The sequence below is a fragment of the Eleginops maclovinus genome, chromosome 15 (assembly GCF_036324505.1).
Source record: "Eleginops maclovinus isolate JMC-PN-2008 ecotype Puerto Natales chromosome 15, JC_Emac_rtc_rv5, whole genome shotgun sequence".
NCBI lineage: Eukaryota > Metazoa > Chordata > Actinopteri > Perciformes > Eleginopidae > Eleginops > Eleginops maclovinus.
In genome coordinates, this window is record NC_086363.1 from 7,499,380 (window position 1) to 7,525,399 (window position 26,020).

Genomic DNA, 26,020 nt, shown 5'->3' on the forward strand with positions numbered 1-26,020 from the left:
CAGTGTTTGAACCTGCAGTGCATTTTTCTGCATTGTTTTGCCTGCAATGATGTGTTTAAGAGATTTACAAGACATAACATTGCGTGTCATCTCATCATATCTAGCATGCAATGATCAGTCAAGTCTATATTGATTTTTATTGTGGCTGCCCTCATCTTTCCTTCAGCCTTTGTTTGAGTGAGACTAATATCTCATTTCCTATTTTTGGCTCCCAATCTGTCAAAATGCCCTTTGACACCATAAACACTAGCCGTGTTTATCTCCACTGTGACTCAATTCAATTGCAGTCGCTGCCATGTCTCCTTCTCAGTCTACCTTAGATAAGCTCCTTCCTTAACCTGCTCACACAGTATCACACGGGTCAGCTGAGTCCCACACAAATATAATGATCGAAACTCGAAACGTCATGCCCACACATCTCTCTCTTTCTCTCTCTCTCTCAAGGAAAACAAACAGTCATTTATGATGGGTATAAACTGCAGGGATGTAGATGTTTAAACACGGATTATGCAGGCTGCTCTTCAATAACTGGTAAAAATAGACCAAAGATCCTGTTTGAATTGTTTTTTGCATATGAATGGACGGCAAAATGTTTAGACTAGTGCCAACCTGGCCAGTTTTGTACCAGTCTCGCAATATGATGTAATGTGTTGAGTAAATATTCTCAGGTGGCTTTGAAAAGAGCATAGATAAGGGCTTCAGCACTCCATAAGAAAGGGCTGTCTGAAGACAAGGTAAAGCACGGAAAATATTCTAAATATAGCTTACACTTGTAAGTGGGCCTTTCTTTCAGGTGGCAAAAAAATATATCTTATGCCCCAGTTTACAGCGGTACATTGCTTTTGTTTACAAGCCAATAGTTCCTGCCTGAGTGTCTAAACTGGGGGCTTGCCGACTCCAACCTACTGTAGGATATACAATGGCTGTACCTCATACAATGTGACAATTCAAGCTATCGAAGAAGTCCACATTTTTTGATGAAAAAGGAACAAGTGCGGTATTAAATAAAGAGTATTTTAAAAAGCAGTGGGAACAAATGGACAGCTATGCCTGGAAATGACACAGCAACTCATTTTGGCACATTATCGGACGTACATAAACATCGTTAAACGCAGGAAATATCTATCTTGAGGTCAGGAAGTCATTTTGTGTGTCTCACGGCCCAAGTCATCTGAGATAAATGCTTGTTTTGAACAGAACAGTATTTCCTGACATTGCAATGCGCCACATATATATAAAAAAGGAACTGAGATGTTGTGAAGTGACAACTAAATGAAACTCATTTTCCCATAACATGCTTAATTTTGGAAAACCACACAGAGAACACGGGACAATTAAAGGTGGAATTCATCATCAAATGATTAAATCATACCGGCACCATCACGTAGCTTAACAGCAATTGCAATAGATATATTTACAGATTTATCTGATAATGACTAAATATATTTCAGTTAAATCACCACCAGTATAATGGTAATTGTTTTCAGGCCACCAAAGGTTCATGACTGCAACCTTCTCACTTGAACTTAAAACTATTTGGACTATGGGACTCCCACTTAAATGCAAATGTTCAGGCATGACTACACATGTATGTGGAAAAACAGTTATTAGCTGACTATAATTTCTGTCACTGGAACACTAGACCCTGACGTGTTGAGAGGACAGCCACGTTAACTGACAGCTGTGGCATTGTTTGTCTGCTCAGCTTCTACCTGAGGGAGAATCCTTATCACTTTCAGGGTTTCACTGGTTTCAGTTGACAATGAAGTCATCTTGCTGTGAGAAATATGATATTGTACGGAAAGGCTGCCAGGCCAAGCCTATTCCCTGTGGGACAATTATATAGGCCGCAACCTCTCCAGTGCCAAAGGTATTACTCATTTGTCAACAGAAAACTGATAAGTCCAAATGTAAAAGAAAGGATTTTCATTATCACTTCTGTGCAGATAACGTGATGTGGTTCTGTTAGACCAAAACATTGGCAATAAGTTTTCAGTTAAAGGTAAGGAAGGAGGGAGGAATAGGTGCAGAAATATGCTCTCTACCCCCCTGGGCTCCTCATAATGACCCATTTTCCATTCACGTCCAGCCCCTACTGCCTAAGCTGTGTTTTTGTGCCCTGATGATGGCCTGATGAAGCTAATAATAAAGATGAAAGGACTCAGTTTGGTTTGGTCCCCTTTGCATTATGTTTGCGTGCAGGGAGGTCACTAGAATCAACCCATCAATGAAAAGAGATCAGTAAAATAAAACTGAGGCAGCCATTTAGAAGAAGGGGGGATGAAGACATGACTACACAGATCACAGTCACTATATGTCTCCATTATACTTTTTACATAAATGGAAAATAACTGCTTTGCGCATTATGTTTCCTTGGAAGTCAAACCTGAGAGCTGACCTCAAACTATGTGACCTCAGCTACTTTCTGTAAATCCTACAAAGACCTCCAGGGATGTCTCATTTTCACACTGAGACCCCTGAAGCCAAATGTCAGAGAGAACTTTAAACTGTGAAGTTCAACACATAAAACACCAGGATATGGGCGCAGTGTGGAGACTATATATTAATCAGGTTTAGTATTTTAGACCCATTTCAGAGTCGTTTTTAGGCTGCAGAAAACCTTGTGATGGGTATTTTTGAAGAGGGAATTCCACTCATACCAGCATCTTTTAGACTTTGCTTGCGTTTGGACTTGTTTTCCCCACAAACTAAAGGGCTCTTAAGTATTTCTGTGAATAATGATCAATGGTAGGAACTATTGTAAAAATTTACTATTGTAAAAACAAAAACACTGTGTAACTAATTGAAGTAGCCAGACAAAAGACAAAGCATTCATATTATCGTATTACCTAAATAATATATGATTCGTTTGGTATATTCTGTATTGGATAAAGGGATAAATGCCAGAAAGCTCTCCAATTTCCCCTAATTCAGTAACATGATGTAACCAATATCAGTTTGAAATGGGACAATCTGCTTAGTATATTTTGATGACTATACATTTGTTCATAACCCACCACCATTTTGAAGGGAGAATTTTGAAATTAAAATCTCTAAAAATACTTTTCCCTCCACTGTCTCTCACCACTACGTTGATTTAAAAAAAATAAAAATAACATTTGATTGGGTTGAAGAACTAGTGTCTGTAATCTTTAAAAAAAATGTTTATTATATCTAATTTGACAAATGCTGTGCTTCTGATGGCAATTTGACCCACTGGAAGTATCTCGAAATCAAATTGCTAGACGTAAAGATGACGCAACAGCAACCTGTGTAAATGTGGTTGAGTTTTACCACCGGACAAACGAGGACACCGTGTGTGAGCTGGCGAACTTCCCAAGTGGGTCAACGTGAAAGACGTTTAAGTGTAGTGTAAAGGAAAACCTTTAATCGCTTCCTATGAAGAAAGACTTGTCTCCAGCAGCGGCACGGAGCCGTATAATTGTTTTCGTGTTCTCTGCAAAGACAACTTCGAAGAAAGAGGGTGAGTAAATTGTCTTACGTCGAGTAGGGTCCCTTCTCTGTGTGGAATAAATCGGCTCACTTGCTTCAGTAGTTGCATCTCCGTGTTTTCAGTGCTGCAGGTGTGTTTGTGCCCTCGGGCCTGACCGCAGACCTGCTGTCGGATGATTGCTGATAAAAACATAATGGAGAGATTGATGGTTGAAACAGCTTGCATAAGAGGGATACGTAATGACGACCATGGGGCAGGATTACTCACCCTTGATGATGAGATGGCCTGTGTGTAGAGGGGTGTGATGGACAGAAGGAACATGAGGCTCTGCAGTAAATATTGTTAGGGGCCTTTGATGACACATGATTAACTCTGACCCTTTTTCTTACATAACTGCAGCATCGTTTTACCAGAGACCTGTTTTGCCCAAAGATTGATGTTGTTCTCTGGACACAGAAGTATATCATGTTAGACGGTTTCAAATTATACTTATTTTGTTTTTTACATGGAAAACACAGACTTCAGGCTGTTATGCAACAGCACCAGATGGGGTAAGGAGGTGGAACTGAACAGTTTGTTTGGGATTCACAGGTGATTCACACTTTCAGTCTGCACAAGTGATGATTAATAAACAACATTACCATAAAACCAAGTTTTGCATTTCTGATTGACAAGGCTCTTTTGGCCTTAATGACATCCTCTCATGCTGTTGCAGACTAGAGTAGATTGATGTTTGGGTAAATCAGTTTACCAGTATTCACCTTTTTTTATAGAGAGTTAGATGTAAGATCGACGCACTCTGTATGAATCTAAAGCCAGCAGCCTGCTATATTAGCTTAGCATTAAGACTTGACACAGGGTAAAACAACCAGCCTTTCAGCAGATTACCCTAGACTCCAGGAAATAGATGGTTCCAGACACGTAACCCCCCTGTTAAGCATTTAATGATCGTTTTTTTTACACTTCTTTGTTGCTTTCTAAATGCTGGTGAGAGCATGTTACTTATGTAGTGCTGGACTCGCTGTTTCAAGGCTTAATGATAAGCTAAGCTCAAATGTTCCTTGCACAGTGATACCAATCTTTTCATTTAATTTTTCATCAAGAAAGTCAATAAACATATTTATGAGTGTGAATATAGTTCGTCAAGACTAAGATTAGAGTTCAGTTATTTGTTCTATAGGGTCACAGCAAAAAATATTAGGTCTCTGTAAGAGTTTGGCTTTCAATGTTTACTTTGCTTTATCCCTGATTAGATAGAAGAAGTAACTCAGATAGTTTCCTTCTCACACTTAGAGAAGGATGGCAGGTGTTTTTCCCACTTATAAATCTTGTGAGAATGTAATCCGAGATGGGACGACCTTAGCACCTTTTTCCTCCCGGTGTGCCACCATGTAATGTAAAACCCAGGAGAGCCCAGATTCTCCTCCCATGTCCTGTATGTCAGTAGTTTGGTCCTGGTGATTTAATGTCTTCCGCTTGTCTTCTCATGACATTGAGGATCTGCGCTCATAGAGCATTCAGTTCTGAGAGATTATTTTCAAACATGCGAGCAGCAAGGGTCTAGGTATGGCAATGCTGGTCGGCCTGTCATTCAGTTGGTGCAGAACCTCAGTCGAGACTAAAATACCTCAACAACTATTTCATGATTGGCATGGGAATTTTTACAGCCATGTATGTCCCTTTTTTAAAGTATGCATCCTAATAATTTTGTCGCTCCCCTGACTTGATCTCTAGTGCCATCTTTAAGGCCAATGAAATGTTTCAATAACTAATAAATCAGTTGCCATGAAATTTGGTACACACATTCATTACATGTCCAACTGTTTGGTGAATGATCAAATATCTTCCAAACTATTAAAACCCCCACCATCTTGTTAGCAGCCACATTAAACAGATAGTGAACATAGTCAACATTATGACCTGCAAAACATGTTAGCATGCTGACATTACTAGAACTATTTAACACAAACTCAGTCTAATGGATGTAGTCTCTGATTTGTGTGAAATCAAAGCAGTACAATAGAGACAGTTAAAAACATCCCATTATCTTCTTATCAGATCTTTACATATAATAAGGATATCAGTTGTGGGCAAACACAGAGTTGAAATATTTCCTTGTATCAAACCACCTTTAGTTGCCGTAGTGTACACATCTTTGTCACCAGGAAGAAAAAGTAGTGACGTCTGTTCAAGTTTATGATGAGCTGCAGCTGTCAAGTAACTTTCTTTCCTCTCTTTCTCTCTTGTGATGTTTTTACTGGAAGTTTTTCCGATGGCTGGCTCTACAGGATGTCCCGTACAGTATCATGTGTCTTCCCCTTGAAGATTATCTTAAATCACTCCACAAACTGCTGTCTATGTATTGATGTCCAGGTGGCGTGTGTGCAACTGTACATCACTCGTGTGTTTGATAGCAATGGTTTATAGGAAAAATGGTTAAGTGTGTTTATGTTCATACAGTAAATACCTGTGTTTGATGAATATATACCTGACATCCTTATGTTCAGTGTCATCCAACTATACCTCTGTACTGCCTAAAACAGTTCCAGATAGCATGCTGAGTTCAAACGCACTGCATGCGGAAGAGACCCAACTGTGTTTCCATATGTGGCATGATACTGGAGCATATTGGATGACCAGAGCAGTTGCATAACTTTTTGAGAGTTTGAATAACAACAGATTTGAAGGAGAGTTCACAAGAAAATATTGAATGGTTAGAGACAAACTGGAAACAACTATTTTCTTTGTTGTTTCTACGCTAGCTCTTCTTTTTTGGTTTATACTGCGACAATTTCAAAGCAGTGTGACGATGGGATTATTTTGAGGGCTACCTTTTGTTAGCGTTTTTAAATCCCTCCCTGGTAAACTGTTGGTGTCGAGAGATGCGATATCCTCCTGTTTTCCTAAGCTCTGCTTGAGGCTGGAGCTGAACTCTCTCGGCCTACAGGAGGAGTCTTTGTATGGGGGGGGTCATGATCTTTCACCTGTTGCTGGCCATCCCCCCTGCTAGGAGGTCACATGTAGGAGCTGAGGCGTGAAGGAGTTGACAAGAGAGGGCCAGCAAACGAGGATGGGAAGAGATGGAGCGATGAGTAGATGACAGAAAGATAAGTTAATAGAAACAGATTTATTATTTCTGTTCTGTTTTGTCTTCAACACTTTGGGAACTTAAGTTTTGGTGCAAATAAATTAAAGCAATAATGTGTGAGTGCATGCTGGGTCATCAACAATGATGTATAGTAGGACAGGCAGGAATGATTTGGTCTTGCAGTCCTAAAAATGTGCCTCATTATTATTGCACATCTATCATCGCCTAGCTTTGTCTCAATCAGACAGCCTTGTTTTAGCTGCATAGCTGAATGAGTTTTTCCTGCTCTTCTTGCAGGAAAAGGAAGTGAGCTGTGCTAACTGGCAGGGCATACAGCTTTGTTTAGCTCTATGCGTTCAGGCCACACATCCTGCATTAAAGTTGTCATTGTTAACCTTTAGAACCCTTCAATTAAAGCTTTCATCTCATCTAGACAGAAATGTCAGCATTAAGACAGGTACTGCATTTATCTGAGATTTAAAAACCAGTCATTTTCACTACTTGCTCTGAGTGGAGATGCAAACGATTACCTCAATGTGCTCTGACATGCAAAGCATACCCTTTCATATGCAAAGTGCAGACTGGCATCATAAGTAGAATGGTAAAGCTGAGGACATGCAGTGCTTCCTCATCATTATGTTTGAATTCAATAACGTTTGACAAGGTGCAAAATATCGTCTCAATGAAAAGCTTTTTAGTTGAACATAAAAAAAATGTTTTGTTTGAAGGCAAGGTGGTTCAGATCATACCCGCACTTTATGTTTAATATTGTTGCTTTAATGGATGAGGTCTGCCACTTCTGCTTCCTATTATAATTTCCCAAATTCACAGTTTGCCCCCCTTGTGTGGTGTGTAGGTCTTTGAGCGTGCATGTCAGTGCACAAAAGATATCATCGTTGATCTCACCGTGTGTTTCCTGTTTTATACTTGGCGTGAATGCACAAATTCATGTTTGTGGTTGTCTCCAGGTCCAGCCCATATTTCCGTGGCCCAGACAGCAGAAGGACATGCAGAGACGTGCTCTGTGCTGCACTGGGATATTTTTGGACTGTTGTGTCGGTGTTTGACAGGCTGTAGGAGGAACTTACTTATTCAAAACCATTTTTTTTCCAGGTTATTCAAACTGGATTTCTACAAGGCACCGGGTGTCCAACTTTCAGTTAATTGTTTTTTATGCTATGAAGCATTATACTATTGCATTTCAGCACTGACAACCAGGTGGTTATGATAAGCACCTGCAAGCAAATAGTGCAGTACGGAAGCTAGAGGATGAGCGATCCACGAGAAGTGAAAAGGGACACTCTCCTCTGTCGAGACTTGATCTAGATGTAACTTGGGGCTTTAATACAAATAACCCACATAGGGAACCTTGACCTTAAATGTCCTATTCACACACAAACAGCTACCATATCCTGAAGTGACCATCTTTCCAGAAGCAGGCATCATTTTTAGAGTTGAAATGGTCTTATATGTAATCTATGCACTATGAACTAATGTTGGATGCAGAAGAGCAGTGTGCATGTAGAGGTTTCTCCATGTCAAGATGTTGGTTTGATTTGGACTTTTGGTCTTAGGCTGACGTATTGCTCACTAAATGGGAACTACACATATTATCATCTTGTACCCTTAAGTCTCTCCTATCTGCACTGTACCTCTGCTGTGACAAGGTAAATGGATTGTGTGCCTTGTACCTGGTTATAATCCATTTATTCTACTACTACTTTTAAGTCTTTTAAAGTTAGACAGCCAGGTGCAGCTGATGGCACGTCAAGATGGTAGCATTTAAATTTGATGTAATTTTCTGCCTCAGTGAAGAAATTACTTCGGTCATTGTGTGTGTGTGTCTGTGTCTGTGCCTGTGTCTGTGTGTGCCTGGTTTGAATCAGTGAAAATGGCTCAGATGATTTGAGACATTTGGATTACTAAGGGAGCAATGGAGTTGACCTGAGCTTTTAAAGGAGCACATAAAACATGCTGATAACATACACACATCACACACCTACTTCAGATGTTAAATGAAGCGTGTACGGGCATACTTTTGCGCATTATGTGCTGTATGTCATAACCCCTCCTGTGTGTCTGATAACACCCTCCTGTCTTTATTTGTTCAACAGGAAAAAACATGCGAGCAGACATACCTATAGGCTGTGATTTAAGTGCATGCGTGTTCTCAGGCTTCTTCTATACTTCCAACCACCACTTACAGTACTTTAGAGATTTGCTGTAAAAACATGTTTCGCGTAATTACAAGGTGTGTGACGACGACAGGGAAAGTCTGGCCCGCTGCTGACTTAAACATTTATCAACGTAACCTTAGAAAATATTTTAATGCATGCTTTCTTTCAGAGTACGTTTTAATGCCCACTTGGTAGAACAAGAGTTGCTCTTAAAAGAAAGAGTAGAACGATTGTAGAGTTACTTAGATTTGGATTTGGATAAGTGCCACTTAGCAAAGATTTATACTTGAAAGAATTACTATGCTCATGGGGTCGACGCTTCTTAACACTTACTGTAAGCATGTAATACATTTTTAACTCAAGCAACTCAATGCGCCAAAAGGCTGTGCACTTGCCTTTCCCAGCTCCATGCTCCTTGCAGGTTGTAGCCATGTGAACCAAAGGCTAAAAGGTCAGAAGTCAGGGCCAGGGTTAGACTGAAATACTCTTGCTCTCAAGGCAGCGGGCTAATTCCAGAAAGCATGAAAGGAATCCTTAATAGTAGTGGCTTTATATGGCAGGGCAGGTCAGTGGACAGGCCTTCCAGTGGCTGTAAACGCTATCACTGTCCAGTAGGAGTCTGTAAACATTAAAAAGGGCTGAAAGTGATTCCCTGTAGTTTGTGCTAAGTGTCACAACTCACCGTACAGGGGGGAGTTGATTGTGTATAATAAGCACATGTAAACACATCTAGTGGCTAAATGTGGCACCTGTGTGTACGCTGGGTAATGTGTGTACCTTTTATCTGCCTTTTGCCAGCTAATCGTTCAAGGTTCAATTCATGTATCCATAAATGTGCCGGCATTACAATTCATCCCTTCTAATCAACCCATATAGCATAGATACAAGTCTTAACAAGCCTTAGATAAAAGGACCATTAAACAGGTATTTTCCACACTAACATACTCTTAATATACTGTATACTGCATGCTCTAAAATGGCACATCTTGAAGGATGCAAGTGATGCAGAGGAGGCTTGCTTCCAAGATTACATACGAAAACAAAATGTGGTTCTTGTTGCAGCGTTAAGGTAATAGTTGGAGGAAGTAGGCATTTTCTTATTAACTAAAGGCACATTTAGATAGTTTGTTTTTGTATGTGGTGGACGTTGCATGATCTGTGTACTTCCCTTCTGTGTTCAATGAGAAGGATGATATATTTTTACCCTGCTCTTGCACATTTTAATCCACCACCAACATTTCTGACAAAGTTGATCATTAAAATGCAATAGCTGTTCTGTAGGCCAAGTTCCCAAGATACTTATTGAGAATGAACCCTCATGGGGCTAATTTAGCTCACTTCATCATGTCACTTAGTGAAACAGTTCTTTAACGATTCGTCGGATGTTTCCTACTGGGGGGGAAAGAGAAGAAGAAAAAGAAGCAGAGGAAGGAGTAGAGCGCCGTGACGGGGCAAGGGTCACCAGCTATAGCCAGAGAATCTCCCTTGACAACCAGTGGCATTTTTATACCAGTCGCTCAGATTCCTTGCTATGTTTATCAAGGTGGTAAGGTGGGAAACTTTGTGGAGTTTAATTTTCCGGTAGAACAGATATTCCTGTAGTTTTCTTTACACCAGCTCTACATTTTCAGTTGGAATCTGTTTATAGTGAGAGGGCGGGCCGGGGAGGTTAGAAAGAGTGACCCCTTGAGATGGGTGGATAGCCGCTTAAGTCCCTGCACAATATGTGTAACACTTCATTCAAATTTGTAATACTTTTAATGTAGGTCCCATCGTTTAAATGTAGTTCCCGTTTGTATGTATTCAATATCTTACTGTCATCTGCACTCTTTCTATTCCCTGATAATTTTTAAAGGATAAAATAATTGATGAAATCCCCTTCTGTTCCTGTATTCTTGCGAGGGTCACGGGTTGACCTCAAACCTGAGATGTCATCAAGTCTAAATAAGACAGATTAAAGTCTGATGACTGAAGATGAAGCTCTGGGAGTGACATGGGGGATTAAACTTTCTGTTTCATTGACTCATAACACTGCCAGTGTGTGCTTGTGATGCACAGATGCCAGTTAAGTACACTTCACCTTCATTCAGTCACCTATATCTGTTGTTTATGGTGTGGCTCATAATAAAGTTTATTCTGGGAGAGAGTTTTTGGTATTCACTGCACTTTTTTAATACCAAAAGTGATTTTTTGCACCTCGTGGTGTTCCACTTAAGTCTGTGAAATAATGAGGTTGAACCAGAAAGTGAATGTGTGGCATTGTTGGCCTCAGTGCAGCTCTCCTTCCTCCCACTATACTCCCCAAGGCCCGGTATATGAGGCTGGCTTCTTTCCTCCCTGATTTTGTTATGTCTACAGTCCCCCCCAACCCCATACACTGCACTATTTCTGTCCTCCATTCATTTTAATGTACTTGTGAAAGTCGCTGCGCAGTGAAAGAGGCATAGAGAGGAGAGGAGCGGATAAGAGTCAGGCAGCCTATTAAATGTTAACAAATATAAAAAGCTGTGGGGAGGAAGTTGCCAAATTGCTACTAACAAACCTTTTAATAGCTCATAATTTAAAATAGAGATTTACCAGCTTGCCTTATGTGACCAAAAATATCCCAAATAAATGTTGTTTTGGACCTCCAGTTGCAAATCTTTCCACTGTTTTTCATTTGCAGAGTATTGTTTTAAAGAGCAACAGGCTGAGTGGGGTGAGCAGCTGTGTTTGGGCAGTACCAACTCAAACTCAGACCGGGGGGGGGGTGGTATATGAAGTGTGCCTTGCTCGGTTCCCTCACGCTTGCATACTTGTACGTCATTGCATTGTTTCTTAGAAACAGCCAGGTTATTAACAGCAGATTGTCAAAGATGTTGCAACATTTATTGGGGCGGTGAATGCAAGATATGTTGTTTTATCACTTGTTGATATCCAAAGCAGTAAAACCATAATGATTATAGTGTTGTTAATGTATGAAGTCACCTTTAAGTGGCCTGAAGCACCAATGTGTGTATTCCGACATGGAGTATGAACAGTTTGGAGGCTCAGCAGAAGACATTTTACAGCTTTCCTTTATGACTGCACAGCAATAAAAGAGTCTGTGTTATTTAGTTTTATAAAAAGCATTATGGTTAATGAATTAAAATACCTTTTTAAAGCAAATTGTTAGTAGTGGTTTAAAAACTCAACAAGGTACCTTTTTATTTTTTTTAATTGGCTCCAGTTTAACATGGGGGTAAATGTCAAAGTCCAACCTGAATAGGCTGGTTTTACGCTAAAGGCTAATTCATACTGTCCGTATCCTTAAAGGGGTCTGTTTAAGGCCTCACTTTAATCTGCAATGCAATGCAAATTTCCTCATCCATGACCTCGAGTGTCCGAGTGCAACCCAGATTTGTATCCGTGCTTACTCTATGCACATCGAGCACGTTGACTGTGCATGCTCCGTCTTTCTTCCACACTACAGTCCAGTTTATGGCACATGCATCTCTAGCTTGTTTGCAGAGAAGAAGATAACAAAGAAATGATTGTTTGAAGAGAGGTTGTGTGAAGAGAACCTCTACTGCTTTAAGTGTCGTAATATACTTGGTCTGTAAAGGAATACAACAGCATCCAAATGCCGTAAACTCCCGGCAAACAACATAACAACACCATCACCAATTGGAATGGGGTTCAAATGGGAAAATGCACATTATTTGAACGGCAGTCTAAATTTGACCCTCGTTTATAGTATGAGCGCAGCTGTCCTCATATGGGGAAAGTATGTCTTAGTTTTTACACACACACCTGGCGAGCCTCTAGCTCTTGATTTAACAGCAGCTCCTAGTTGTCATCTCCATCTCTGTGTTTAGCAAGTTTGTCAGCACTCCGCAAGTTAGGCCACTGAATCTAATAAAGAGAATACCTCGGGGGGGGGGGGGGGGGGGGGGTGTGTGTGTGTGTGTGTGTGTGTGTGTGTGTGTGTGTGTGTGTGTGTGTGTGTGTGTGTGTGTGTGTGTGTGTGTGTGTGTGTGTGTGTGTGTGTGTGTGTGTGTGTGTGTGTGTGTGTGTGTGTGTGTGTGTGTGTGTGTGTTTAAGTTGAGATTCCATGAGCCCTGCGTGGTAAAGCGCTTTTTTTGGGGACATTTTTGCAGAAGTCTCCACACTGAGCCAATATTGTCTGGAGAACAGTATATCTATAAGCTGTGTTCTTTGTGCGCTTGTCAATTTGTATATGCCTAAAGAGACCACAGGGGGGTTCTCCCCCTAACGATAGCAGAGCCTAAACAGGCCGCGAACATAAAAGTAATTTATTTCACTGAAAGAGAAAAGACGCCCCCCTCCTTCCTCTGGCTTTCGTTTTTCTCCTGTGTCCTCCCCCCTCATCCAACTCTCCCACTCAGCAGCTGTTCCTCTCACTTTCCGGCCTCCCTGCTCACCCCACTCTGCACCCCTGCATGCTCGCCCACCTCCCCCCCCCCCCCCCCCCCCCCCCCCCCCCAGTCGGCCCCAGTGTGATGGCTTTGTTTTATTGTTGTGCAGCGTTCGGCAGGGAAACCCCCGTCTGGAGTGGGGCAGGGGTCCGACCCCCTCTGAACGCTGCTGTGTAGCATTTTGGATGCCCAGATAGGATTAGTAGAAGCAGTTGGACATTTGCTTTCTCTTTCCTTCATAACGTTTTTTAAGCTGTTAGTTTTGGCTCTCCACCCCCACAAGCACTTTTAACACCTGTTTCAGATAATAAAGTCAATTGGAAACACATATTTCTTGTTGAATTTGAAGAGTTTGCTTTTATTAAAACTATAGTCCAGTTAATTTGTTTACATGCGTCAAAACGTGTGTGGAATATTAAGTCTGTTTCTCACACATCATTAATACCCAGACAAAATCAGTTCTGTGTTATTAAGAAAAAAATCCCATACATGTCAATTTCACCGGTTAATTTGTCTTAAATGTTCTACCTCAACCCATATTTTTACAGTTTTAGGAAAATCGCATGTCAGCTCCAAGATCTGTCATGCTGCTGCCAAATGGGACGCAAATCCAAGTAAAAGACGGGAAGCAAACATCATTTATTAGTGGTGTTGACAAACGACTGTTTCCTGTACAGAGGAGAAAATATGTAGACGGAGCAAAAAAAACTCAGGAGCTGTCTGTATTCCTGAAGCACCAGCCACAAAGTACAGCACCGTCTGAAAAACAAGGAGGATGTGTGTTTATCCTCCAACCACCAATCAGCATGAATGTGGTCCGAGGGGAGATAGGAAGAGCCCCGGGGTGTGTTTGTGTGAAAGTGTGTTTACTGAGGAAATGTTGTGTTCACTGCACTGTAGATTGTTCTTACATTTGTTGCTGTTGTTGATCCCCTTTTAGCTCATATAGAAGTCACTTGTTTGTTTTGGTATTATGAAATGTCAGTATCAACAGGTATTTTGCTCAAATGATACTCACTTATAATGCAAATTACTTGTTTTTTCATGTCTTTTTCTGACATTGTTGAACTTTTTCTAACTTTCAGATGAACTTTTATCTCAACCATTTCATAAAAAGCCTGTAAGTAAAGTGAAATGAGCTGTAACTCAAAGAGGTCATAAGCTACCATAAATTGCAGGCTTTTACATCCTCTTACTGTGTACCTGGATAGGATTTACGGATATCCTTTGGTGGGATGGTTGGGATAGTGGTTTGAAAATGAAACCGTGGTGGTTTCCTGTACCTCCAGTCTGCCCCACCGCTGTACCCCTGTGGCCGGCTGGTAGAGGTAGTTTGGAGGATAATGATCTGCGCTGTTTACCCCTTAGGGGCCATTTGGGCAGCTCCCATCCTCATAGGAAATAACTCAGAGTAAATGGCTGAAGCGACTACAGACTTCTCAAATTATGGGAATTTGAGGTCAGTGCATGTCTGTGTGTGTTTGTTTACTATGGTCCATCGTACTAGATTTATGAAGCTCACTGAGTTGTTTTTTGTATATATGACATGTCTGTGGTGCACGACTATCTGTGAGCTGACAGCCTGCTGGCCATGAAGCTTGTGAGCTGTCTGGTGGCTCTATAAAAGCCCCTAACTCTACTTCCTGTTGTATTAGAGCTGACTTGAAACAGACAGGCGGTAAAGAGCTGTCATCTCCAGCACTCAGCCAACTGTTTGACTCTTCCAATAGAGCTAACATACGGCAGGTTTGTGTTCAGGCGCGTGTGAATTAATGCATGTAAGTGTGGTTGTTGGTGGGTGTGAGCTCTCCTTCCTGTGTGTGTGTGTGTGTGTGTGTGTGTGTGTGTGTGTGTGTGTGTGTGTGTGTGTGTGTGTGTGTGTGTGTGTGTGTGTGTGTGTGTGTGTGTGTGTGTGTGTGTGTGTGTGTGTGTGTGTGTGTGTGTGTGTGTGTGTGTGTGTGTGTGTGTGTGTGTGTGTGTGTGTGTGTGTGTGTGTGTGTGTGTGTGTGTGTGTGTGTGTGTGTGTGTGTGTGTGTGTGTGTGTGTGTGTGTGTGTGTGTGTGTGTGTGTGTGATGTCGGGCTGTGTACAGGTGGTATCAGCTTTGGAGTTTGTCACTCGGACCCAGAACAAAAGCTGTGGATATTTCTGAATGCTGGCTTGTGTCTGGCTGCTGCTTTAGTCTTTGTGCTGCAGGGCCACTGTGTGTGTGTGTGTGTGTGTGTGGTCAGCTATATGGACAGGCCTTTGTGCCCTTGGCCCTCAGCAGATGTGGTCTGAACAATGAGCAGGGTAAATAAAAGGAAGTGGAGTATAAATAGCCCCTTACGTCTGCATGATTGGACTTCTTCTAATGTGTGTGTGTGTGTTCCTGTTTGATGTGAAGGAATTGTACCTTAGGAAGTTGCACTAGATTGAGCACTCCACAGGTGCAGGTTTCTGAGCTATCAAACAGTTGCAAATACCCAGCATAGCTATATTTCACATAGTTTTGAATGTGTATCCCCATCTTTCAGCAATGCAATGTGAAAACGTAACAGTGTGTAAGCTTCACTGCAGGCCTTTATCAGCTGTGAAGCTCAGTTAGAAACTCGTCTCTAACTGGCATGTTGGTGATAAGTGCGCAGGGGAACAATGCTTAAAATAAAAACCCTCCTCCCTCCTTCATCCAGCCCTGTCCTTGGCTCTTGTGTATCGAGGCCACATATAGACCAGGGCCATACACTCTAACCAGTGTACATCATAAGTATACACACGTGTTCATACAACCTTTCTTTTCTTGCTCCATCCCTTTTCCTGAAACTGTTTTTGTGAAGGTGTCCTTACACAGCAGTTTCTCGTGATGATTCACTGTGTGTGTTAAAGTGGATTACATGACTGGCTGACCACACTATGTGAAATTTGATTTAATGATCAGTTAATTAATCAAAGCCATTTAGTTTTAGTAAATTATTAAGGAATTTATCAAGCTAAACTGCCTATTTTAGTCGATTTAATTTGTGCAGTGGGTCAGGCAATATAAGCTACAGTATTTAAGTCCAAGTTCCCCGTAGCTCTGAGACCTTCTGATGGGTATTTTTAGTCCTAATGATTTATCGATTGAATAAAAAACCATCCAGAAATCAAAATATTCATCAGTTGAAACCCTCATTTTTTAATCCATCATATATAGAAAGGTCATTGTTAAGATGTATAGTTTGAATTTAAGTATATTTAGTTGTGGGTTTTTGTTGTAAATATCCATTGAAATTGAGTTTATTAAGCGAAAATATTGCAGACTTCGATGTTTTACATTTCAAACCATCTTCTCTCTCTCTTCCTATAACCTGAGATCTGTTACAGCTCCATAGGGATGTGTGTGTGTTTGTGTGAGTCTGTGTGTGTCAGGCTGGGGGTACAGTCTGGGGGTTGTCACTAAAGCCATTGAAGTCCTATATTAGCCGCACACTTCAGCTGAAACATAATACAGGACGCGACCACTGCGGAGAACCTAAAGGCAGATAACAACAGAAAGACAGGTAGAGTTACAGCGGGGAGAAAAAGATCTCAGGCTTAGTTTTATAAATGTGCAACGAGGGCCTGTGGGACTTTTCATAGACCTTTCACATATGTTGAGTAATGATTCAGAGCAGTCTTAGCTTTAAGTCTATCACAAACATATCAATGTCGACTCTGTCAGCACAAAGAGAACAGTTGTAGATTAGCTTCAGCTGCTGTTTCTGACCTCATGATAACATCTTCACGACCCCGGCAGCCACTGTAAAACCATGGTTTATTTAGCCTGGCAGTAACCAACTCTCAGAAATGATTGCGATAAATGGTTTTATGCCACTAATATAATAATAATATAAAAGGAAAAGAATGTTTCTGTCTTTCAACGATAGCTTAACCTGATGAAGACCTTATGACTGAAATTGTGTGGATAAAATGAATTACAAATGATTCAAAGTATTAGTTGTTCTTGCTTATAATAAAGAGGACATATTATGCAGAAGTTCAGATATTTGTATTTTCTCATACTGCCTGTGCTGCAGCACCTCTTTTCACCCTCTGTCTGAAACCAGAGCCCAGTCTGCTCTGATGGGTTGTCTGGCCAGCTCTGTTGTAATTGGTCAACCGCTTAGAGACGTCCCGCCTCCTAGCCTATCACGTACAATGTGTTGGAGCGCTGGTCAATAGAAGCGAGAGTTACAAAGTGAGGACATGTTAAGTAAACTAAGGTGCCACTTTAATTGGAAACCACACCTCCGTTGTGCAGTAAGTCTGCATCAAATGTTCGGTGTGCACTCCCTTCCATTTCAATTGCAAAATCTGGCATTAGTATAATCCTTTAGGAGTGTCCTGATTAACAGTAATGATGCTCAAACATCTCAGTGTTGTTTACCCCAATATTTTTTGGTAATTTAGGTCATACAGTGTGAATGCATACTATCCCTCTATTTTGTACACAGTGCTATCAGGGTGTCTGTTGAAGTGTTTATGGGGCCCTTCTTCCTCTTCGTCACATCTGGGTCGAGTTAAGACCTGTCTGTCACGAACGTCTGTATTTATCGTAAACACACTTTTTCCACTTTCACAGCGTTTACACTTTATTTAAATGCACTTTAGACATCTTTCTAGCCTTGTCCAGCTGTTATTACAGCGACATGTGACCTCATTCTTCTCCCTGTCAGCTGGGCCACAGTTTGGACTTCTGTTTATACAGTAGCCTGCAATCGAGAGGCAGCAGATTTTTGAAAGAAACACTGCCCACGGAGCACGTTGCTAAGCGACTATTAAAAACCTGTTATGCTAATACCTGAAATGAATCTCACTCCACAGTTTGGATCTCTACATGAATAAACAGAACTTCATCTGTGAAACTGTGTGCAGCATGCCAGGATGCACATGTATTACAGCAATTGTCATCTTTCAACACAAATGTTCATTAATAAAATGTAATCATAACAAACTTCAAAGATTGCCAGTAAAAAGGAGGACAAAGCAACATTTGCGTTAGATTAAACCGGCTAAGGCAAATCCAATACATGCAACACCTGCATTGTAACTGTATGGAAACTTTCAGATCTAAGAGATTACCTTTGTGGTTTGTAATCAGCCTAATCTGCCCGTCTACAGCCACATTTGTGCTATATCATGTCCACATCTTTACATTGTAAAGTTTTTAAGACCATGTTTTTGTGTGCAAATATTAATTCCCCTGACAGAAGAAATATGACGCTGTTGTAAAGCTTTAACAACTGGAGTTTCTCCTCTCAGAGGGACTTATATGATCAGAGTGGATTTTTCTGCCTGTTTTGAATGGCTCAATGAAGATCGGCAAAGCCACGGTTTGGGGCTTACTCCTAATTTTGGGCTTACTGGTTCCAAAACCCACTATTTACTTTATTATGGTGGGTCTAGAGGGGTAGAAAGAGGAAAGGGAGAGAGAGAGAGAGAGACCATTGGAGGAAAGTGAAGCTATAGAGAAAAAAAAGTTAGATTAATGAAAGGAAGGGATTGGAAAAGGGCAAAATAGGGGAAGCACTACAAGGAGACAGACGTCTGACGCTCGGAGGGTGGGGGTTACTGTCGGGAGAAGAGCGATTTTCTTTTGGTACTGTAAATAATAGCCCCTGCTTGAGTTGGACGGCTTTCACGGCTCCTTTTGTGTGCAGTGACATCTTAGGTTCCCTAAAGATGGGAGAGGGCTCGGCTTCCAGGGTTTTCACTGGCATGGGAAAGGCAGAGCATTAGCCCCATATGAATATGAGAGAAAATAAAGCCTCCACAGGTCAAAGGGAACCTGCCAACACACACTCCTGGCTCTTTATCCCACTCAAACCCACATAGGCAGACATGCAGGCGCACACACACAAACACACACACACACCCACATACACACACACTTCAGCACTTCACTTTAGTCTGAGCAATAATGTGTTTTGGCTTCTACTTCTGACAACAGCAGCCCAGCGGTGGGGATGTGGCCTCTTCTCTGTTTCTATCGGTAATGTAAGGCTTTTAATCTTAATGCCAAACACATGCACTCACTGAGATCTCCCTTCATATTCATAGAAGTGAAGGTAGTATCAGTTACATCTTAAATACCACACGAAGAAACATTATTCTAACATAAGTGTGTTTGCGTTTCAGAGCTGCCTACTTGAAGTAGGGATGACTCATTTAAGATTTAATGCTGATGTCAAGGCTTTCGTACACCGTAACATTGCTTGGTCAAAAGTCAGATATCATCGCAATTAAGTTGTTTTTGGCCTTTGGTGTCTGGCAGTTAGCATTTGTTGATAACATTAAACAGAGATATGATATCTTGTTTCAGGAACAAGCATTTAAAGAGATTACAATTTGAGATTTAGTAATTACATCACTGTTGCTAAACTCTGTTTGGCTTTGTGACAATTTGGCGTAAAACGTGTTTGCTGTCAACAAACTTATTGACGGTTTAAATCAATTTCTTCCCGACAGGAAATGTTAGCTCAGTGGAGATATGGCGAGATGGTTAGACTCTACAGAAGAAAGTTCCTTAGGTAGTTCCTCTTAATAAATAAAATGTTGTCAAATGAAGAATTCAAATCAAGTGTCCCTTTTGTCTTCCTGTAAAACACTGAAACATTACTTTTTCTCGAGTTCAGATATGTTTTTTATAAATGTACCCAATTATTATTTCCACGACAGCAGAAACTCTTTATATTTTTCGTTGCAAACTGAACCTTGTACCATGGCAATTAAATGCTTGCAAAACAAAGAAATAGCACTTAGATGAATTAGCTTAGGCCTTGTAACAAATTCACCAGCACTTGGCACAATCTTATGACTTGCCTGAAGTGAATACATTTGCACTTTACTTGTTGTTCGTAGGCGTCAGCCAAATTAAATGTAATGCAATACAACAACATTTGATTATTAGGTGTGAGTTGGAGCTATACTGTGGGTGAGACATTTGTGTTCGAATGGGAAAAGACGGTGTTTCCATTCCCAAAAAATGTGGCAAAATTCTGGTGTATTTCTTTCTCTTTCTCCTGATATAACAATGCAGTGAAGCAGGTGAAGGTTGAGACAAACACTCCTTATCTCACTACATTGCTGATACTCCCAAATTATTTGATTAAAATATGTGAGTGAGGAAGCTTTACAGTTGTGCCTGTTGAGTGTTCAGTAAAGTACTTTTTCAATGCGTCGTGTTATGAGCAATATATTTGCAGTATGAGTTGAACCGACATCAGAAAAGCAAACATCACATCAAGAGAATAAACACACTAGAAATAAGTTGCACATTTCCTGTGGTGTCAATCTAATACCACACGGAAAAATCTCGGGTGGAGGAGATTAAAGCGAGATATTTGGTGACGCTGGAATGACGAAGCAATCACATGAGCGTGATTCACCTGCCTAATGAGGTCACATCCTGTTTGATTCCTTCATCAGTTAACACGTAGCTGAAAACAGGCAGGAAATGGTGGTCGGGAAGAAGGAGGGGGGTGGGGGGGTGTTCCTTCTGCCATTAGTTGGGCCTTAGTTGCTTTTCCAATTCCCATTTTATCCTTTTGCTAAATCATATCTGTTACCACTCCAATGATGCCATGCTATATCAACAGTAGCTACAAACAAAAATTAATTAACCTTTTTGTTTTTTCCATCTCGTCATTCTACTCTACTAATTTAATTTACATTTTTGTTTGAGGGGAGGAAACTCACACTTATCTGCAATGAGGAAATGACCGGTTTCCTCTTAGTAATCACACTATTGAATATGACGTATGACTTCATTGTAGTTGGATTTTGTAAGGCTGCAACTAACAAAATCATTAGCAGTCAAGGTTCATATTAGTTTCTAATTTAACTAATTGATAGTTAAGTCAGAATAGTGAAACATGGCCGTCAAGAGTCATTATTACTGACACAATGCAACTTGACTCATTGAAGTCATAGCAGATCTTGAAAAAATGGTAAAGTACTGACCTTAAATGTCCTGAGAATAGTGTTTATTTTGGGTTTTAATTGTCTCCAGAGTTCTGCTACATGTAGATCTTCCTCTTTCCCTGACTGTGTATACTGTATGTAGATAACTCAGTCACAGAATAATCAAGACTTAAAGGAATACCTCAGCATGGTACACAATCAGATTTAAGAACAATCACAGGAAGCCGTTGAAAAATCTATTTAGTGTAATTTCCTTTGTTTGACAGCTGCCTGACACTTGTACTAAAGTCCGCCCGTCTTGTAATCGAAGCAGAATAAAAGCCATGATAAGAAGGCCCAGCTCTCAGCAGGCCCAGCTATCAGCTATCAGCTTGTTTTCTCTCAGACACGGTGGTATGGTCTGTAATTGCCCCTGTGTGTTTTAAAGTGCAAGGTGTAGTGTTTGGTTACAAAGGCTCGGCACTGTGTGTGTGGGTTTATCCTGGTTAGGATAATTGCAGCAGGTCGCTGACCCACATCAGCTCTGTTTGTATGGTCACTGGTCACCGCGACAGCAGGTCAAAGACAGCGGGGTTAAAAAAGTTCCCCATGTTGATAGACGTGTGCCAGAAGTCAGTGCTTGCCCCATTGTGTGTGCGTACACCTCATGCATGATTTAATAACAATCTGGAGTGCAGTGAATTAATGTTGTTTTCTTACCTAAGTTCAATGTAACCACGTGCAGTTTGGCTTTCCTTGGAAAAACTTGCATGAAAACATGGAAGTGAGAAAGTGTGTCGGCTGACAGAGTTAGGAGCTGCTTTATCAATCCCAGGAAGCCTTGCTACCAGGAGGCAGGAACAACAGCCACTGGCTCTGAGAAAGGGGACTTTCCTCCATCCTGCTCTGTTAGGATACAGAACAATGACCAAATTACTCACACACACAATCACCACTGGCTTGGATGTTTTCAGTATGTGCTCATACAGACCAGCTTGCAGCAGGTTGCACCAGTGGCTGATTTTGGGGTATTTTAAACCTTAGCTCTGATATTAAACTAGACATTTGGAAATCAAAACCAAGAAAGTGGCAGTAAAAGAGTCTCTAAACTGATGCAGTGTGACCCATTTTTGGTTATTTTTGAGGTTAGCTGAGACATCTTGTCCTTGCGCTGCCCTCTTTTCCTCTCCTCTTCTACATCAGCTTTCTGTCTCACCCACCCGCCCACACCCGTCTGCTGCTAATCACTAATACCTCACATAAATTCTGGATTACGGCCCTTCAGCTCGCCCTCGCTTTTTTCCAGTGTTGATTCCTGTCACTTGTGTCGCCTGCAGCGCTGGACGCTCTCCAGATCTTGCGGGCGATCCCACACCGCAGAGAGAGAGAGGAGAGGGAGCGAGGGCCCAGTTTGAGAGAGACTAGTCTTGCAGCAGTAATTGGTCAGGAAGTGGGCTGCTTCGATGTGCAAGCTCTTCTCTCTCTCGCTCTGCCCCTCCCCTCGCAGTGGGCAGTCAGTTCGGTTGCGTTTTGCTTCCATCTGTTCCCCCGTCTCTCTCTTTCTCTTTCTTCTCAGTATCTCTCTTTCTCTCTGAACTGACCTCATAGAGGGGTGGACCACGGACCGGGCCGCCTTGACACGAGCCCCGCACCTACCCCTTTGAAGCCAGTTAGCTTTTTTAAGACTGTACATGTAGTGTGAAACTTTTCGCATGCCTGGACATGGATCTAACCTGTGACAGGATACTGGGATACCAGCGGCTGAGGAAAGGCTAATCGTGGGAATGGTCTCTCTGAGGTGAGCTGTCATTGTCTTTGTTGGCCTCAGTTTCTGGTTTAATTTACTGTAAATAGGCTCTGATGACAGTGCAGAGTTTGAGCCCTTCTTAACAGCCCAGCTTTTTATTTAATCATAATTACAGAGGTGGATTTCAACAAACCCAGTCTGACCTCCAATTACTCGGTCCAGAATCTCAATTAAGCATGACTTTAATGGCACCTTTGCCCACTTGTGTGATACGGAGCCATGTCAGAGTGTAGCACTCAGACTACCAGTTTGGATTCAAGCTTTCCAGTCGATGCTGGGTGGAGAAATTGTAATACTTTCACCTGTGTGTTTTTAAGAAGATGGTTAACATGGTGTCTGGAGGTGTGTCTATGTCTTGTCTAACAATTTGAGTGCAGTTTTAACATCATTTTTGGTAGGAAAAGAAGATACTCTCTTAAGTGTTGTAGGAACAGCCATATCTCCACAGGGAAAGTGGGATGTGGAACTTTGGATAAAACAGAACTCTTACTCTTCAGATTTTACCTGAAACATTTAGTGTGTGTGTGTGTGTGTGTGTGTGTGTGTGTGTGTGTGTGTGTGTGTGTGTGTGTGTGTGTGTGTGTGTGTGTGTGTGTGTGTGTGTGTGTGTGTGTGTGTGTGTGTGTGTGTGTGTGTGTGTGTGTGTGTGTGTGTGTGTGTGTGTGTGTGTGTGTGTGTGTGTGTGTGTGTGTGTGTGTGTGTGTGTGTGTGTGTGTGTGTGTGTGTGTGTGACATACACGTGTGATGTCCTTGGTGGTGTGTCCTCATTCTGGGAGCTCTAACTGGAGCACCCAGCTTCTGAGGGACACTGATTTATAGGCAAAATGGGATGGACTCATTTGTTGTCATGCCATAAATCTTAAAAAACTGAGATGTAAGGTTTTGTAGCGTAATTGTTGGTAAACTGACTTTGACTGTGTTTGTGGTTTGTTAATGCTGGTGGGAGGTCAGATGAGACTCTTTATATTTGAGGTATGAGGTTTTCCTTGTCCGCCATGTATTTGGATCATCTTCTGTTGTTTTTAACAGTAAAATAGTCCCTGATTATAACGTTTGATAATAACCTGATGATTAAGACGTCAGATTTAGTGGTAAGTAACATCCATTTGATATATATTTGAACTGTTTTCATACATGACTGTGTCGTTGTTTATTTTTATCGATGAAAATCCATATAACATATTTTAACTTGCTCTTAAGAAGACCATTAAACAATGTGTATCTTGACCTCATTACTCTAAACCAGTAGTCTAAGTACCATAAGTGTACTTTATTATTTTAGATGGTGTCATGTGTTTCCCTAATGGGACAAAAGTCCCCTATGTCTGCGCTCTGCTGGTCTCTTTTCCTGGAGCGGGAGCCTCGTCCTGTTAATCTGAGGCCAAACACAGCTTCCTCCGTATATCCGCCACACATGCTCACATACTCACTGAGCGCACAATAACTCTGCGTACACACACACACGCACACGCAACCAGAAATAAATGAAGCCCTTTCTTTTCAGTCACACTCAACTCTTCTTATTCTACACAAACAAAACATATGCTTTTGCACATCAACAATGTATTGCTTCATGTAGTGTTGACATGTAAACAAATATCTTCAATCCCCACATCCAGAAACTATTATCTTGTTATAGGAAAAGAAAGTTATAGTTCCTGTAAACCACCTGTTTTTCTCCTCTCCTCCTCTTGATGATTTCCTTGTTGTCATCTATCTGGATCTGTTAATGTGAATACCACCCCACTGCATAGTTGAATACTGACATTACCTCCCATCTTAAATACTTTTCCTGGGTTCTGCTGTGGCCGTGGTGCCACCCTGCTCTATCATTAGCTTCGGCTGTTGACCTTGTTGTTGTTGACGTAGCAGCTGTAGTTATTTCGGTGTCGCTGTTGTTTAGTCTGCTGGAATGGCGAAGACGCTCCTTGTTTTCCTAGACGCTCCTCCGGCCAAATTTTGAGGAATTCCTTTTTGTTATAGGAGCTGAAACCAGTGATTTGGTCAGCATTTTTGGCCAACTAGAGTGAGAAATTCCTGGACTTGTCCTGGCACTGTGAGCAGACTGCTGCAGCTCGAGGGAATACCGTCCGAGAAGCTGGGAAACTCATATATCAGGGATAGGGAAAATGCAGGATATTACCGAGTGAATCAGGATTGTAGATTTTACACTAATGAAAATAACCACGTCAAATACAATTTTAATAGTTTCTTAATGGTTGTTGTTGGCTAAAATTCAGCTCCTGATTCATGGACTCTGATGGTTGAATTAGACAAATGGGCTGTGAAGTGTGCTGCACTACAACACTTACCTTATCATGAGCTTAATGGAAAGTCGCAAACCCGACGTGCCACTAAACATTGGGATTCAAATCTCTTAAACCTCACTTGTTACTGACCAGGCTGTAGTTTGCACTATTTTCAGTCTATGTGTTAAGCTAATCAGCTTTATAGTATAGTTCAATGTATATCTACAGAGACCGTTAACAGCTGCTGGCTGTAGCTTCATATATAACAGCCTTTTCTTTTCAACTACTGTTTTTATTGTCTTTGCCAAAAATGTATTAAAAAAATGTATCCCTGCATGACATGATATCCAACAAGAATCACAGGATTATGAGATCGAACAAATATCCACCTTTCATGCTTCAAGTATTGTGTTTGGGTTTGAAACACAGTGGTGCAAACCTATTAGCATCCGGCGAGGAGCAACTGGCTGCTAGGTTGGCTGGTTTTAGGTGTGACGCAGCATGCAGATGCGACTGTTTGTCAAAACGAAATTTGTGGCTCCTTAAGAGATGAGCCTAGATTCTGCAATAGTATCGGTTATACCAGACCTGAATATAATTGTTTTATTGAGAGAAGAAGAACGGCACAGAAGGCTTTTGTCAATTAAAAGATGTCTCTGCTTTGGCAGGAGATTGATTGGCAGATGTATTGCCCAATTACCTTCAGATTGTTTTTGAAAGTTGACCACATGACCACAATAGGAAGGTCCACATACTGATGTTGTCCTTCAAATAGGTAGATCAGAAAAAAATTGTATATATGAGAGCATGGAAAAATAAATGTGCGATTTTAAATTTGGAAGACATGCTGGTTACAGACCTTATAACACTGTCAGACACTTTTTCCAACCTTAAAATTCCTTAAGGGGCAAACAAGGGGGACTTAACTGAGTGTTAATGGGTTAATGAAG

At 41.2% G+C, this 26,020-nt stretch overlaps 1 protein-coding gene across 1 annotated transcript in view; it reads left to right on the top strand.

Moving 5' to 3' along the window:
• The first annotated feature begins 3,360 nt into the window (after nucleotides 1-3,360).
• The window catches only part of LOC134877181 (pleckstrin homology domain-containing family G member 1), a 57,769-nt gene continuing 35,109 nt past the window's right edge, over nucleotides 3,361-26,020 (top strand). Inside the window, 1 exon segment of the mRNA XM_063902598.1 lies at nucleotides 3,361-3,484. Coding sequence (XP_063758668.1) covers nucleotides 3,400-3,484 — 85 coding nt within the window. The 5' untranslated portion in view covers nucleotides 3,361-3,399.